Raw genomic sequence first — 17999 nt, forward strand, 5'->3', positions numbered from 1 at the left:
AAAACCTACTAACCAAAGCCTTCTCATAGGCTAAACATGATGAGTCATGTCATTTCAATTGAATTGAAATGAACAACTACATGCAAGATCAAATTAGATTATAGAATATGGAATAGTAATCAGGCATTGACTATTCATATGTGATAATCGCATTTGCCGTTCGAGTTTTTCTTTAAAAACTCCTTTTATACTTTGTTACATCCAAACGGGTTGTAGTGACAATTGAACCCCGTTAAAGTGAACACGGATTAACATTGTATTTGCCCATAGTCACTTGTATGAGGTGAGGTCTCGAAGTGACTAGAGTGTGATGCGATTGATGGCAAGTTCAAATGCCATAGAGTCATGTGAGATGACTAGTCGATCACATAGGCAGACTGTTAGGAACTTTTTGTCGGGCCTAATGACCGCTTATAGAGTTCTGGCAAATTTATATAGCCTGGTCGTGGCGAGAGCTGCTATAGTATTCTAATGAGTCGATTCTTTTGACTAAAGACTATTCACCTAAGATGGCACAGTTTCAGATTAACTTTGATTTGTGTTACTACGACCTTCGTAAATGGGGTCAAATGGGCATACTTTGGGTTATGATGGCTGTGGCTAGTCGAAGGGAATGAGTGCGATAGGAATTGTCCATCCCCTTGTCAGGGTTATAACAATATCTCAGGGCCACTCGAGGAGTAATGAACTGTAAATGCGTGGCCACGCTCGGAAGGTATCCAGAGTGGATAAATCCGGTCAATCAGTTATTCTCCAGATCGAGGAAACCACTCTCGATATGATCACTTGCAAGTACGACCCGAAAGACACCTTGCATTGAGTGGGAGATAGTAATAGGACAAGAGAATTGGTGACGCACACTTGTCGAGGACAAGTGGGAGATTGTTGGGAAATGTGTCCTCAACAATAGTGCGATCACATGATTTAAATATCATTATTAAATCTCATTTTAAGAATACAATTGGGAAGTAATATTGTTACTGTCAACTGGTCAACATATATCGGTAATGATTGGCTGACTAGAGTTTGACATTACTGTCGTGTGACGGTGGTGATCAGTTGACCCCCTAGGTCATACCTAAAGGGCAATACTCTTAATTGATTATTTAATTAATCGTATAATGTTGCGAGTTAATTAAATTACTTGAAAATTGACGGACGATTTTGGAAGTAAAATTTACGTATCAAATTGAAATGTGATTAAATGAGATACGATCGAGTAATTGAATTGTATCATTACTCGGATGAAATTATTGTTTAAAGAAACAATCGGAATTGAATGATTTATTATAAATACAATCTGTTGTGATTTATAAATTGGTAAAATATTTTGGCACAAGTAATTATGATATTACTAAGTCGATTTTTTGTATGTGACGTATTTTTATTAATACGTTGATTTTTAATATGTTAAAAATACATAACAAATTTATATCACATATGACATGTGACATATTGACAATTGACAAAAAATAATATGGATACCATATTAACATATGTGCCGAAAATAAGAGGAGGTTTAAGCTAATATTGTGGTTGTTTTATTAAGTGGTACACACAATCATTACATGCTTTAGTAGCCATGCAAGCCTACTAAACATTGTGAAGACAAATGTATGCATGCATTGGCTCCCCTCCCACTCACCCTTGGTCCGGTTTTTTAAGAGGGAAAAACTAATTGTTTTTCCCCTTAATTTGCCTCTTAGACTATAATGTAAGGTGATTATTCATTCATTCAATAACTTATCTAAAATAAGAGAGTTTTAGAGAGATAAAATACTCCCAAAAATTCCTTCTCCTCTACACGGTTTTAGGAGCTTAAAACCAAAATAATTTTGGTTCAATTTTCACTACATTAATATTATACTAGTACTTATAATATTAATTAGATTAAGTGTTAAGCCTTGGGTATAAAGCTTGGGGAGAGATCTTGTACTTAGATCTTGTTCATCCATAAAGGAAAAGCTCAAGAACAAGAAGAGAAAGGTGATCTCTCTTGTGCCCTAATAGCCGAAATCTACAATGTAAGGACATGATTTCTCCTCTATTTATATTATTGTTTGCATGCATAAGATCCGTTTTAATTTTATGACAAATTAGTTTAGACATATATGAGTATGTTTTTATGTATATGAATCTACATTTCCTTCACAACTTCCCTAATACCCAGCTTGTGACATATGCATTAAATTAATTAATAACATGCAACATACTACATGTGACATATTGTGTGACAAATGACAAATTGACAAAATAAACTGGTAGTCCATTTTATGTAACTGGACCGAAATGGAGGGAGTAGTAGTGGATTGTGGTTGACTTATTTTATGTGATAAAATAGATGTAATCATACCTATTGGATACTAGCTTACACACCTATATTTTGATAAGAGTAAAAAGCAAAACTAAGATGCCATTTTGGCACTACTCTACCCGGCCACTTCCTCCTCTATAATAAGATTTTGTTCTCATTTTTCATTACACCATTCATTCATTTCATTTTACATGCAATTCTCTCCTTCTCTCACAACTCTCTCTAAAATAGTTTTAGAAAATTAAAAGATTGTTCATTCTAAATTCTAATAACATATAGATTACTAGTGTAGTAATAGTGATATTATTAGAATCATTTTAAGGATACTAGTGTATTAATCTAGTTAATTAATATATTAGTTTAAGGGATTTGTATTGGGTGCAACTAGAGGAGGATCTCTAGATTTGGATTTTGGAGGATCATCCGCCATTTTTAAGCTCAAGAACAAATAACGAAGGCGGCCTTATTTGTGCCCTTATTTTGAGCCACTTAACAATGTAAGGGACATTGTTTTTCTTATTTTATCTTATATTTAGTTATGCATGCACTAGATCAAAAGAACTAATAATTAAAATATTAATTTGTTCACTATTAAAAGAGTCTAATAATAGGTATATGAACCTAACAGTTAAGGAGGAAAAGAAGAGAAGCAGTCTGCCCAGGAATCCGAGCGGATCAGGCACGATCCGAGCGTCCCACAACAGCAAAATCCGGTCATCTTGTGCCTAAGACGAGCGGATTGCAACGCAAGGAGCCGAGCATCTTCCCATGGATCCGAGCGGATCCTAAGTCAGAGAGCCCGTGCCACAACACAGGACGAGCGGATCGTGGCAAGACTAGCACGGGAATCTGCTCATTTCCTTCGAGTGGAGCATTTCCTCAACTTTTCTTAGGGTCTTAATAGTCATTTAAGCCCTTAGTAACCCTAATATTTCTACCTAATCTGTAGTATTAATACACCTTTGTACTACCTATATTGGCATCAATTCTAATGCTCTCTTAAGCAATCCTAATCCATCTTTAATCAGATTGTAATTCTCTCAGTTGTAATACAATTTCTCAATATTAATCATATCTTAATCCAAGCAAAATAACCCGAAAGCAAAAGTTACGGTGAAAGTGTTTAGGGAAAGAGAAAGCAGCGTAATTAAGAGTGTTTAGCAGTGAAAGATAGATAAGAATGTCTAAATGACCTAATTATTCGAACTTAAATAGGAAATAACAAGTCCATTAACGAAATAAACATTCACGGATTAATTATGGCCCGTGAAACATCAATCCACTCGATCGAGCTGTTTGAAACAGCTCGATCGAGAACTTTAGCTAGCAAACCATTCGGTCGAGTAGAAATATTACTCGATCGAATGACCTTGAATTTCAGCAATTCGATCGAGCACAGTAGATTACTCGATCGACCTCCTCAGCTTGTGAAACAACACGATCGACTAAGAAAAGTCTTCGATCGAGTTCTCTTCATCCAAAACAGCTCCAAACTCGTAGCCGACTACTTCGTAGACCATTCCTTCACGCATCCTAATGCAGTATTTCGCTCTGAAAATCCCGTCTCTTCAAAATGCATGCAAAACAGGACGAAAATGGTACGATTCTACTACTTTCACGTTCATTCCTACAAAATAGACAAGACGAACCAAAGTAGCCATTTCGGGGAATAATGCAATATAAATAGTACACAAGTACATGGAAATACGTGCAAAAATAGGCTAAAAATACTATATAAAATGCACTTATCAAATCTCCCCAAACTGAACCTTTACTCGTCCTCGAGTAAACTTAAATGCAAACTAATGGAACGGAAATGATAACTCAGAGCTAGCTATAACTTGTATACTCTAACCAATTTAATGCAACAAAAACCAACGGTTACAGCTATAGCAGTCAATACGCAAACGAGTTATGAGTTGTTCAGAAACAAAGCCGACCTATCGACATTGCAAGACCAACAAAATTGGACTCTCACATGGTCACTCTTCTCTCATGAAGCAAAGGGTGAATTATATGTAAAATAGAGAAAGAGAACCAGTCACTCACCTAAACTGCGACCTACATAGCATGCATGCGACAAAAATGAAAGACGATTCAAGTACTAATGCACACATTCCAACCAACAATGTCCGTCACAGCCGAGGGCTTACAAATAGTTTAGGAATAGTGAGGTTCAGGTGAGAAAAGGCAAAATAATTTATGGAAATGTGGAGGTAAAAGCGCCAAGCTAGTTCCTAAACAGGACCATATAAGACCGTCTGAATCTCAACTGACTGAAAAATAAACACGAGTGCCCTTAATTTGGCATACAACTCACCATCAAATTACACTATCTCCTCAAAAATGTATGAATAAGAACGGAGGAGTGAGGCGGTCACAAACTTCCCTTTTTTAATACCGTCTTAATGAATAAAATAAAACAAATAAAACATATTTTTCAATCCTTTTTTTTCCTACTTCTCTGACTTACATGATTCACCTTTTTTTCTTTTTTTTTCTTTTCTTTCTTCACGTTTTTCTTCCTTTTTATTTTCTTTTGTTTTTCACTCTCATACTCCTTTCCTTCATCCTCCACCAACTCCAATAATATACATACATGCCAAACTTGCAGACGGAAAAACATACCAGAAAAGACATACTAAACTAGCTTGACTAGGCAGGCTCAGTTTTGGATGTAGCTAATTCGTCAAAAAGGCTAAATTTGGCTTAAGTGGAGCTAAATGGGTGAAAATGTAAGAAAAGGGAAATTTGCAAGCACCTCCCTGCATGTGACATCGACCACAAACCCGAATGTATGCATTCGACAAGAAATCGAATGTCATAAAAGTGCAAAAATGATGAACATGCTATGCAAGGAGTACTACTCTCAATTCCTATATAAACCAGTGATGAATGTCACCAGTAATAAGGCTCCAAAACTCAAAAATTGTAAGTAGGTTGCCAATTGAACAGGTCAAGTCTAAACAGTCAGCTATATTTGAACAAAAACTCGTTGATTATGCGTAAGACTCAGCTAATAACCATTAATGAAAGTGCAAGGCTCAAGTAAAATGACAAGTTAAAGTGCAATATCATCACGGAAATCAACAGTTCTGACTCAACCTATATGCAAAAATAAACGTGAATATTTATTGATTTTTTGAAATTTTCTAAGTTTTTTTGGATTATTGAATTTTTTATGAAATAAATAAATACAATGCAAGTTGAAAATAGAAGCGTGAATGCAAAACAAATGCAAATGTAGACTCAAAGAATGCATTACCCTCCCCAAACCAAAACGGACAACGCCCTCGTTGTCCTCCAGCATACACCAGCAGATATATATAGAGGAACGGATATATACAACCAATAAATGAAAAATAATAAAATAAAAAAGAGACAAAAGAAATAAAAGATCGAGAATAAACATAAAAAAACACGAACTTCCCCAAACCAGCCAGAAAACTGGGGAAGTTAATAGACCAATAGCTATTCTTCAGCCTCCTCAATCACGTCCTCCACCGTCACAGTGTAGTCCGGGTCCGCCTCCTGCTATCTCATCCTCTTCTGCTCCTCCAGAGCTCTCGCTGCGGCCGCCACTGGGTCCTCGTCCTCCTCCTCCTCCTCACTAGCAGACTCCGGGTACCCCTCAGCTGGGTACCGGTAGAAGGAAGGGTGTGGCCAACCCTCAGGGATCGGACGGTGTCGCCTCATGTGATACTCGTATAGAGGGAACAAAGTGAGAGCTATGTCCTTCTCCACACGAGCCTGTCTCTCTGCCATCTCAAGTAACAAACTGTCACGGCGTCCTTGGTCCATGACCGCAGACGCCTCAAAGGGTGGAGGACAAACAAAATTAGCCGGAAGAACCGGCTGTGCTTGGTCGGGCGTAGGAGTAGGAGTAGGAGTAAGAGTAGGAGTAGGAATCGGGGTAGGAGTGGCCATGGAAGTCTGGCCACCCATAGGAGGTGTGGATCCCTCTGTGGTCTCAAGTCGACGCCGCTTCCTAGAAGCGGGCAAGTTAGTAGCTGGACGGAGCGGTAGATGATACATGGGTAACGGTGGTGGTAAAATGCCCCGTGCGACAGTGGGTAAGGGGACGAGACGAAGAAGGGTAGTGCAAGGAAGGTCTACGGACAAGGAACCACTAATCTTCCAAGTGCGGTGGTCAGAAGTCAGCCAAGTCATGGACAACATAGATGGCCAGTCCAGGAACTTATCTCCCGGTATGTACGGTAAGTCACGAGATAAGGCAGGAAGGAGAGAACAAGCAAGGAAGGTGGCTATGCCACCACAGACAATAGTGCCCATGGTCTTCTCCCCCTGAGCCTGAAAGTACTGGGCGGTCAAGTAAGCAATGTTGAGGGTAAAGAGGCCCTCAGTGTCTATGTTCAAGTATCCACCCAGAATAGAAAGCTCGATGTTAGTGATGTTGTTTGGCTCCTTTCGGCCAAAAATAGTGCTTCCCATCAGTCGCAGGAAGAAACGTCTCTCCTCGAAGGGGGTCTGTGACAAACTCCGCCAAAGCTGACAGAGGACCTTCCTAGCAGCGGCAGTGGCGCCTCTAAAGGAAAGGACAAGTCGAGTACCAAACTCCTCCAAAGTCATAGAAAAAGTCCGGTTGTATAACCGGAAAGACACAGAAGCACAAGTAGGGGCAGCGTCGTGTGCCCCGGATGAGAAGGTAAAAGAGCTGAAAAACTCAAGTGTCAGCTCCCTGAAAGTGTAGGCACTCATGATCACAAGTCCAGCCATCCCCGTACCCCTCAGAATCTCACACACCGGCTCGTAGATACCAAGCCTCTCAAGTGACGACCGGCACAAAAAACGAGTCGGGAGAAAGTCACAGTATGCTAAAGCAAAAAATCTAGTGCGATGAATATCGTTAACAAAAATTACCTGGGGTAGTCGGGGTGCGAATCGAGGGAGTCGTCCCCTCAGATGGTAACATGGCCAGCAGAAGGTGTAGCGCGTGCACGACCCCGACCTCTAGAACCTTATGTAGAAGGCCGTCCTCCGACGGGACGAGGAGCTAGAGCCGCCCGGTAAGCAGCTGTGACAGCGGGTGACCACGCTGCAGGGGTGGTCACCGTACTTGAAGTACTAGCTGAGGCTGCAACAGAAGAAGCAGCAGAGACCGCCACCGAGGAATAAGGGCTAGCATTAGTGCTAGCGGCAGTGGCTGTGACGGAGGTAGAGGCTGAAACAGAGCTAGCAGCAGTGCTAGCGGCAGCAAAAACGGTACCAGCAGCAGTAACAAGGAACACAGGAACTGTAGTACTAACGGAAGTGGAGACCGTGGTCACAACAGGGACCACCGTCTAAGACACGGACGGACTAACAGACGAGCTGGAAGAAGGCAATGTACTACTGTCCATCCTAATCAAGCAGGGGAAGGGAAACGATAGTTAATTAATCAATTTAAACAGCGAGAAATTTCCCCAAACAGTCGAAATGGTCGACTGAACCAGCATAATTCCCAATTTTTACCTCAAAAATTCGAATTAGGCAGATAATCAGTGACAGGGTAAAGGGGAATAATCATCAATTGGAGCAATAACAGCAGAAAATCCCAATTACAGTCGAAATTTTTCGACTATCATGAACCCTAATCACAAATTATATCGAAAAATTTGAAACAAACATGTAAACCGCGATGAGGTAAGGGAAATTATCATCAAGTAAACCAAATTGAACAGAAAATCACAATGTCAGTTGAAAATTTCGACTTTGATAAACCTTAAACCCCAATTCCCAATTTACTTCATAAAAGGCGAAAATTAAAGCAATTAATCAACAAAGAAGTAAAGGGATTACTTACTTGATGAAAGAGACCCCCAAATTAGCAATTAATCGAAAGATAACAAAGCAAATTGGGCGATTTTTGAGCAAAAACTGCTAACCCTAATTCGTCTAATTGACCGCAAAAACGAATGAAAATCAAAGGAGAAATATGGGGGAAATGGCGGATTAAAAGCAAGGAACAATTTGTTGGTGTTGGATTTGGTAATGGGCAAAAGATTATGGAGGATTTGGGGGTTTTAAAATGGTGAAGACGAAAAATGAAGAAGAAATGAAATAAGGAATGAAAATAGGGAGTTTAAGGGACACTTCCTGCGTGTTATAAACAGTTTCACTCGATCGAGTGATTTTAAATTACTCGGTCGAGGACTTCCAGCTCCAATTCACTCGATCGAGTAGAAATCTACTCGATCGAGAACTCCATTATTTTGCCAACTCGATCGAACAGCTGCAAAACCCTCGATCGAACCCTTTTTCTGCAATATACTCTCGATCGAGTACAAAAAGTATTCGATCGAGTGATTTTCCTCGTGTACGTCATCCAAATTGCGTATAATCTCCCCAAACCTGCATAAAAACACTCGGAAAAATATCCCAATATACCAAATATAAAAGGTAACAGTCTATAGTCTTTCTAACTACGCTAAAAATGTCTAAATTCTAATTATCCTAATAAACGCAATAAAACAATTCCAACGGTAATTAAAATTAGTTTTTACAAATTGTTACATGGGGCATTCCCCGCTCACTTCTCAAAACAATTCAGTAGCCCCACGGAGGGCTTCGGACTGGAGGACGTCACTTCAGCAACATTAACCGTCCTCTTCATTCTCCAGGAGCTTGTACTTGAATCAGTAGGAGGGGAATAGTTGACGTCCACATATGCGCGAACTTTTCTCGTCCTTTTTCCTTTCTCACCAGCTTTAACGTTATCACTCGCAACTTGATTGATCTCAATTGCACCATGACCTTTGACATCCCCTGCATTTTCATCTGTACCTGCAGCAAAGAAAACAGACGAATTCTCCTCCTTTTTGCTCTCAATCTGAGGCGGAGGGGTCACAATAGCAGCACAAAATTCCAGATTTTCATCTGGAGTGCCAATATGAGGGTCAGTGGAGGAAAGGGCATTGCAAGGCTGAGCTTGCATGGGAGCCCTTCGAGACTTAGACTGATGGAATATCAATTCCTCGTTTCCAACCTGAAAAGTCAATGTCGTGCCCCCGACGTCAATCACTGCACGAGCAGTGAATAAAAATGGTCTCCCTAAATTAATAGGGGTGTGAGTATCCTCGGGGATGTGATGTGTACCTTTGGGCCATTATTTGTCCTCACTTAAGCCCAAAATCACACGGCCTTGTTACTAAGTGGTGGGTGAAAGGTCTTATAAACATATCACAATCCTCATATTTTCCCGATGTGGGACTGACAGGGCAGTCGTATACCTATCAAAAATAACCAACTAAACTAACTATATAGCTAAGAAAGTCGGGTCGATCTCCACAGGGAGGCAAGATATCTGTAAAAGGTTCGTCTATCTGGTCACGAGATGGGGGTTTGTAAATTGGTTTCTAAACTAAAAAGGCTTAAGGGAAAGAGAAATAAATGAGAGCAATAAAAAGGGCAGAAAACAAGAATAAGGATATCAATAAAGAGAGAACATATCGGGATTTCGGTTCACTACGGTAGTTTAATGACTCAACTGCAAATAGTCTAGATAACTCATTGTGAGACGGATGTCAAAAGGTCCTTCTGGTCCACTTTCCATCCTAGATTTCCACTAACTTAACTTCCGTCCTCGTCAGGGTAGTTTACTATTCATAGCAGGTCTATTTAGTCCAATCTTCCGATCCAGGATTAAATCTAACCAGATTAAAGGGTAACTTAGAAGCGGACACTCAAGTAAGTCGGTAAATACAGTTAAATTGCCATGGGTACGGGATCTCACAAATAAGTAATCTAGCCTATTTGCTACATCGTCACATTTCTACCATAGATCCCCTGGTCCCAACATGAATTAAATTAGCTACTCATACTATCAATATTGGAAAGATTAATAATAATGAATGAACTAATAACAAACATATTGAAATTGTAATAAAATTGCATAAAAGAGATTAGGGCAGAAATTAAGGAATAGAGAAACAAGTAATTAAAGCAACTAATAATAAAATTAAGACTAAAAGAAGAGACAGATTACAATCGCGAGAATTCTGGCGTAAAGAACAATGAGATCCAAGCAAAATAACCCGGAAGCAAAAGTTACAGTGAAAGAGTTTAGGGAAAGAGAAAACAGCGTAATTAAGAGTGTTTAGCTGTGAAAGATAGATAAGAATGTCTAAATGACCTAATTATTCGAACTTATATAGGACATAACAAGTCCATTAACGAAATAAACATTCACGGATTAATTATGGCCCGTGAAACCTCAATCCACTCGATCGAGCAGTTTGAAACAGCTGGATCGAGAACTTCAGCCAGCAGACCATTCGATCGAGTAGAAATATTACTCGATCGAATGACCTTGAATTTCAGCAATTCGATCGAGCACAGTAGATTACTTGATCGACCTCCTCAGCATGTGAAACCACTCGATCGACTAAGAAAAGTCTTCGATCGAGTGCTCTTCATCCAAAACAGCTCCAAACTCGTAGCTGCCTGCTTCGTAGACCATTCCTTCACGTATCCCAACGCAGTATCTCGCTCTGAAAATCCCGTCTCCTCAAAATGCATGCAAAACAGGACGAAAATGGTACGATTCTACTACTTTCACGTTCATTCCTACAAAATAGACAAGACGAACCAAAGTATCCATTTCGGGCCATAATGCAATATAAATAGTACAAAATCACAAGGAAATACGTGCAAAAATAGGCTAAAAAGACTATATAAAATGCACGTATCAAATCTCCCCAAACCGAACCTTTACTCGTCCTCGAGTAAACTTAAATGAAAACTAATGGAACGGAAATGATAACTCAGAGCTAGCTATAACTTGTATACTCTAACCAATTTAATGCAACAAAAACCAACGGTTACAGCTATAGCAGTCAATACGAAAACAAGTTATGAGTTGTTCAGAAATAAAGCCGACCTATCGACCTTGCAAGACCAACAAAATTGGACTCTCACATGGTCACTCTTCTCTCATGAAGCAAAGGGTGAATTATATGTAAAACAGAGAAAGAGAACCAGTCACTCACCTAAACTGCGACCTACATAGCATGCATGCGACAAAAATGAAAGACGATTCAAGTACTAATGCACACATACCAACCAACAATGTCCGTCACTACCGAGGGCTTACAAATAGTATAGGAATAGTGAGGTTCAGGTGAGAAAAGGCAAAATAATTTATGGAAATGTGGAGGTAAAAGCACCAAGCTAGTTCCTTAACAGGACCATATAAGACCGTCCGAATCTCAACTGACTGAAAAATAAACACGAGTGCCCTTCATTTGGCATACAACTCACCATAAAATTACACTATCTCCTCAAAAACGTATGAATAAGAACGGAGGGGTGAGACGGTCACAAACTTCCCTTTTTTAATACCGTCTTAATGAATAAAATAAAACAAATTAAATATATTTTTCAATCCTTTTTTTTCCTTCTTCTCTGACTTACATGATTCACCTTTTTTTCTTTTTTTTTTCTTTTCTTTCTTCACGTTTTTCTTCCTTTTTATTTTCTTTTGTTTTTCACTCTCATACTCCTTTCCTTCATCCTCCACCAACTCCAATAATATACATACAGGCCAAACTTACAGACGGAAAAACATACCACAAAAGACATATTAAACTAGCTTGACTAGGCAGGCTCAGTTTTGGATGTAGCTAATGGGTCAAAAAGGCTACATTTGGCTTAAGTGTAGCTAAATGGGTGAAAAATGTAAGAAAAGGGAAATTTTCAAGCACCTCCCTGCATGTGACACCGACCACAAACCCGAATGTATGCATATGACAAGAAATCGAATGTCATAAAAGTGCAAAAATGATGAACATGCTATGCAAGGAGTACTACTCTCAATTCCTATATAAACCAGTGATGAATGTCACCCGTTATAAGGCTCTAAAACTCAGAAATTGTAAGTAGGTTGCCAATTTAACAGGTCAAGTCTAAACAGTCGGCTATATTTGAACAAAAACTCGTAGATTATGCGTAAGACACAGCTAATAACCGTCAATGAAAGTGCAAGGCTCAAGTAAAATGACAAGTTAAAGTGCAATATCATCACGGAAATCAATCGTTCCGACTCAACCTATATGCAAAAATAAACGTGAATATTTTATTGATTTTTTGAAATTTTCTAATATTTTTTGGATTTTTGAATTTTTTATGAAATAAATAAATACAACGCAAGTTGAAAATAGAAGCGTGAATGCAAAACAAATGCAAATGTAGACTCAAAGAATGCATTACCCTCCCCAAACCAAAACGGACAACGCCCTCGTTGTCCTCCAGCATACACCAGCAGATATATACAGGAGAACGGAAATATACAACCAATAAATGAAAAATAATAAAATAAAAAAGAGACAAAAAAAATAAAAGATCGAGAATAAACAAAAAAAACACGAACTTCCCCAATCCAGCCAGAAAACTGGGGAAGTTAGTAGACCAGTAGCTACTCGTCAGCCTCCTCAATCACATCCTCAACCGTCACAATGTAGTCCGGGTCCGCCTCCTGCTCTCTCCACCTCCTCTGCTCCTCCGGAGCTCTCGCTGCGGCCGCCACTCGGTCCTCGTCCTCGTCCTCCTCCTCACTAGGAGACTCCGGGTACCCCTCAGTTGGGTACCGGTAGAAGGAAGGGTGTGGCCAACCCTCTGGGATCGGACGTTGTCGCCTCATGTGATACTCGTACAGAGGGAACAAAGTGAGAGCTATGTCCCTCTCCATACGAGCCTGTCTCTCTGCCATCTCAAGCAACAAACTGTCACGGCGTCCTTGGTCTATGACCGCAGACGCCTCAAAGGGTGGAGGACAAACAAAATTAACTGGAAGAACCGGCTGTCCCTGGTCGGGCGCAGGAGTAGTAGTAGGAGTAGGAGTAGGAGTAGGGATCGGGGTAGGAGTGGCCATGGAAGTCTGGCCACCCATAGGAGGTGTCGATCCCTCTGTGGTCTCAAGTCGACGCCGCTTCCTATAAGCGGGCAAAGTAGTAGGTGGATGGAGCGGTAGGTGATACATGGGTAACGGTGGTGGTAAAATGCCCCGTACGACAGTGGGTAAGGGGACGAGACGAGGAAGGGTAGTGCAAGAATGGTCTACGGACAAGGAGCCACTAATCTTCCAAGTCCCGTGGTCAGAAGTCATCCAAGTCATGGACAACATAGATGGCCGGTCCAGGAACCTATCTCCCGGTATGTACGGTAAGTCACGAGGTAAGGCAGGAAGGAGAGAACGTGCAAGGAAGGTGGCTATGCCACCACAGATAATAGTGCCCGTGGTCTTCTCCCCCTTAGCCTGAAAGTACTGGGCGGTCAAGTAGTCAATGTTCAAATATCCGCCTAGAATAGAAAGCTCGGTGTTAGTGATGTTGTTTGGCTCCTTTCGGCCAAAAATAGTGCTTCCCATCAATTGCAGGAAGTAACGTCTCTCCTCGAAGGGGGTCTGTGCCAAAGTCCGCCAAAGCTGACGGAGGACCTTCCTAGGAGCGGTAGTAGCGCCCCTAAAGGAAAGGCCAAGTCAAGTACCAAACTCCTCCAAAGTCATTGAAAAAGTCTGGTTATACAACCGGAAAGACACAGAAGCACAAGTAGGGGCAGCGTCGTGTGCCCCGGAGGAGAAGGTAAAGGAGCTGAAAAACTCAAGGGTCAGCTCCCTGAAAGTGTAGGCACTCATGGTCACAAGTCCAGCCATCCCCGTACCCCTCAGAATCTCACACACCGGCTCGTAGATACCAAGCCTCTCAAGTGACGACCGGCACAAAAAACGAGTCGGGAGAAAGTCACAGTATGCTAAAGCAAAAAATCTAGTGCGATGAATATCGTTAACAAAATTTACCTGGGGGTAGTCGGGGTGCGAATCGAGGGAGTCATCCCCACGGATGGTAACACGACAAGCAGAAGGAGTAGCTCGTGCACGACCCCGACCTCTAGAACCTGATGTAGAAGGTCATCCTCCGACGGGACGAGGAACTAGAGCCGCCCGGTAAGCAGCTGTGACTGCGGGTGACCACGATGCAGGGGTGGTCACCGTACCTGAAGTACTAGCTGAGGCTGCAACAGAAGAAGCAGCAGAGACCGCCACAGAGGAAGAAGGGCTAGTAGCAGGGCTAGCGGCAGTGGCTGTGATGGAGGTAGAGGCTGAAACAGAGCTAGCAGCAGTGCTAGCGGCAGCAAAAACGGTACCAGCAGCAATAACAAGGAACACAGGAGATGTAGTACTAACGGAAGTGGAGACCGTGGTGACAGCAGGGACCACCGTCTCAGACACGGACGGACTAACAGCTAACAGACGAGCTAGAAGAAGACAATGTCTAATGTCCATCCTAATCAAGCAGGGGAAGGGAAATGATAGTTAATTAATCAATTTAAACAGCGAAAAATTTCCCCAAACAGTCGAAATGGTCGACTTAACAAGCCTAATTCCCAATTTTTACCTCAAAAATTCGAATTAGGCAGATAATCAGTGACAGGGTAAAGGGGAATAATCATCAATTGAAGCAATAACAACAGAAAATCCCAATTACAGTCGAAATTTTTCGACTATCATGAACCCTAATCACAAATGATCTCAAAAAATTCGAAACAAATGATACGTGCATATTGTATAGTCTTTTTAGCCTATTTCAGCACGTATTTCCATGCATTTTTGTACTGTTAATATAGTATTATGCCCCGAATTGGCTACTTTGGTTCGTTTTGTCCGTTTTGTAGAAATGAACGCGAAAGTAGTGGAATCGTACCATTTTTTGTCCTTTTTGCATGCATTTTGAGGAGACGGGATTTTCCGGAGTGAGATACTGCATTGGAATGCGTGAAGACACGGTTTACGAGGCAGTCGGGCACGAGTTTAGGCTGATTTGAAGGAAGAAGGCTCGATCGACTGGTTTTATTACTCGATCGAGTGGTTTTATAGCCATGGTTGATCGATCGAGTAGTTATTTAATCGATCAAGGAGTGCTGAAAAGAGAGGTTAATCGATCGAGTAACTATTCTACTCGATCGAGTAGATTTTCTTGAATTTTGCTCGATCGAGTAGATTGATTCTACTCGATTGAGTGGTTTAGGCTTTCGTGGGCTTTAATTAGCCCGTGAACGTGTTTTAGTTGTTGTATTTAGTTTGTTTTCTATTTAAACTTTCGTTAACTAGGTCATTATCTATCTTTTATCTAATCATCTATCAGTTTTAGCTTTCACAGAAAAACACATTACGTTGCTTTTCCCTTTTCTCTGTATCTTTACTTTCGAGATTATTTTGCTCGGATTTGTGTGTTCTTTACGCCGGACTCTCACGATTGTAATCTCTTCCTCCTTTCTTAATAATATTCTTTATTTCATTTGCTTTAATTCTTTGTTTTACTTCATTTAATTTCTGCCCTAATTCACTTTTATGCAATTTAATTGTCGTTTTAATATGGTTTTTTTGCTGTAATGTGAGTATTATATATATCATATCAAAACAAATAATTACATGAGGTTCAAGGATCGAATCCTACTAGGAACATATCAAGCTAACATCATACTTTGCAACCATAGTAGATCAGAATGGTCTACTAGAGCCTTACATTTCATTTTAATCCTTCTCCTAATGTCATCCTCTATTCGAGCAGCAGCAACTTCAGGTCTAACTAACCAGGCATTGACCCTGGCATTGTTTCTTTGGAACCAAATAGTGTAACAGTAAGCATTGAACATGGCCACCCTGAATTTCCATTGCATAGTATTCCTGCTAGCAGCACTCAGAGTGTCTACTGTAGGGAAACTACCTCCAAACCAATGCAACAAGCACGTCTGAATTTTGACAGCATACACACAATCCACAAATAGATGCTCCACTGTTTCAGTTTGTCTGTGGCACAGTATACACCAGTCATCTGTACAACAGCCAATCCTAAACAATTTACTCTTCACATTCATGCCTTCATTCATCCTCATCCAGGTAGTCAAGGAGTGTTTAGGAACATTCCAATTATTCCATACCAAATAAGTCCAGTTCAGGGAAGGATTTGCAGGGGTAAGCCAAGCATACCCTTCCTTGATAGTATATCCTTTTGAGCTCATTACCCATTTATTATCATGATATCCATGTTTGAGCCTCTCTTTTACTTTACAAACATTTTTCCATACCCAAGTTGCACCAGGAGGGGGGAGTAGTTATGCCAGTCTTGCTCTTTGATATACACATCACTACTCCATTTAATCCATAACCTATCTGCTTTGCAATAGACCCAGTTGACCAGCTTTCCCACTGTGGCAATATTCCATATATCAGCTTTCCCACTGTCGTTTTAATATGTTGAATGCTGCTCATTTATCTGCTGTTAGTTTTGATAGTATAAATAGCGATATGAGTAGCTAAACTTGTTTCATGTTGGGATTAGGGGATCTACGATAGAAATGTGACGATGTAGTAAGTAGGTTAGATGAATTGATTGTGAGATTCTGTCACCATAGCAATTTAACTGTATTTCTACCGACTTAGTTGAGTGCACGCTTCTGAGTCACCCTTTAATCTGGCTAAATTTAATCCTGGATCGGAAGATTGGACTAAATAGGCCTACTATGAACAGTAGACTACCCTGACAAGGACGGAAGTTAAGTTAGTGGAAGTTTAGGTTAGAAAGTGGACCGGAAGGACCTTTCCATATCCGTCTTGCATTAATTTGTCTAAGTTGTTTACAGTTAAGTCACTAGACTACCGTAGTGAACTAAAATCCTAACATTTCCCTTCTCTATTTGATAGTTTAATTCTATTTTCCTGCCTTTACTGCTCTTGTCTCTGCTTCTCTTTCCTTTAAACCTTTTCGTTTAGAAAACGAATTTAAACAACCCCCCGTTTGTGGCCAAATAGCCGGACTGTTACAGATATCTTGCCTCCCTGAGGAGATCGACCTGACTTCCCTAGCTATATAGTTAGTTTAGTTAGTTTATTTTTGATAGGTACACGACAGACGTATCAAATTTTGGCGTCGTTGCCGGGGAGGCAATTGCCCTATCTGTCTTTGTTTCGTTTATTTTATCCGTCTCAGGGAATTTTCATTCCTTGAGGCAGTTCTTATTTATTTTCTTTCAGTGTTGTTTATGCCCAGGTCAGACAAGTTTGAGTTAGTTTCAGCTGATTCAGAGCTAGATAGACTATTCAGGCATAGACTCCGTCTGTAGAGAAAATCACGAAAGGAAGACTTGAGTACATTCGAGCCAGAGCTACATCAATTTCTTTTCGCAGAAGACCAGTCTTTAGAAGAAGACATTCCTATTTCTGCCAATCAACTAGTAAAGATGTCGAACATTGCTAGTCCCTCGAAGTCTAAAGCATCATATATTCCTAAAGGTTTCAATCTCCAGACTAAGGATGGGAATACACTTGACATCTGTCCTTCCTATATCAATCTGGTGGAGAGAAATCTCTATAGAGGTGTGGCAGGTGAAGACCCGAGGAAGCATATGGAGGTCTTTACGGACTACTGTTCTACTATCCCCGCCACAAAGGGGGTAACTCAAGACAAGATTAAGGAAGTTCTGTTTCCTTTTTCTTTGACTGATGCAGCCAGGGAGTGGTTGACTGATTTGGACCGTACGGCCACAGGGGTTACAAACTGGGAGACCCTTGCTCTTGCTTTTTATATGAGATATTTCCTTCCACAGCGCACCAATCAGTTGAGGGCAAACATTACGAGTTTCAAGCAGGCATCTGATGAGACTCTCTATGAAGCATGGTCCCGTTTCAAGAAGA

The 17999-nt window shown here is 40.7% G+C and overlaps 1 protein-coding gene across 1 annotated transcript; it reads right to left on the reverse strand.

Moving 5' to 3' along the window:
• Positions 1-15772: 15772 nt before the first annotated feature.
• LOC141640920 (uncharacterized) lies at positions 15773-16327 on the reverse strand. Its single transcript, XM_074449598.1, has one exon. It carries the CDS (start codon positions 16325-16327, stop codon positions 15773-15775), a length of 555 nt encoding a protein of 184 aa, XP_074305699.1.
• Between the last annotated feature and the right edge of the window lie 1672 nt (positions 16328-17999).

Source organism: Silene latifolia, chromosome 2 (genome assembly GCF_048544455.1).
Source record: "Silene latifolia isolate original U9 population chromosome 2, ASM4854445v1, whole genome shotgun sequence".
Lineage (NCBI taxonomy): Eukaryota > Viridiplantae > Streptophyta > Magnoliopsida > Caryophyllales > Caryophyllaceae > Silene > Silene latifolia.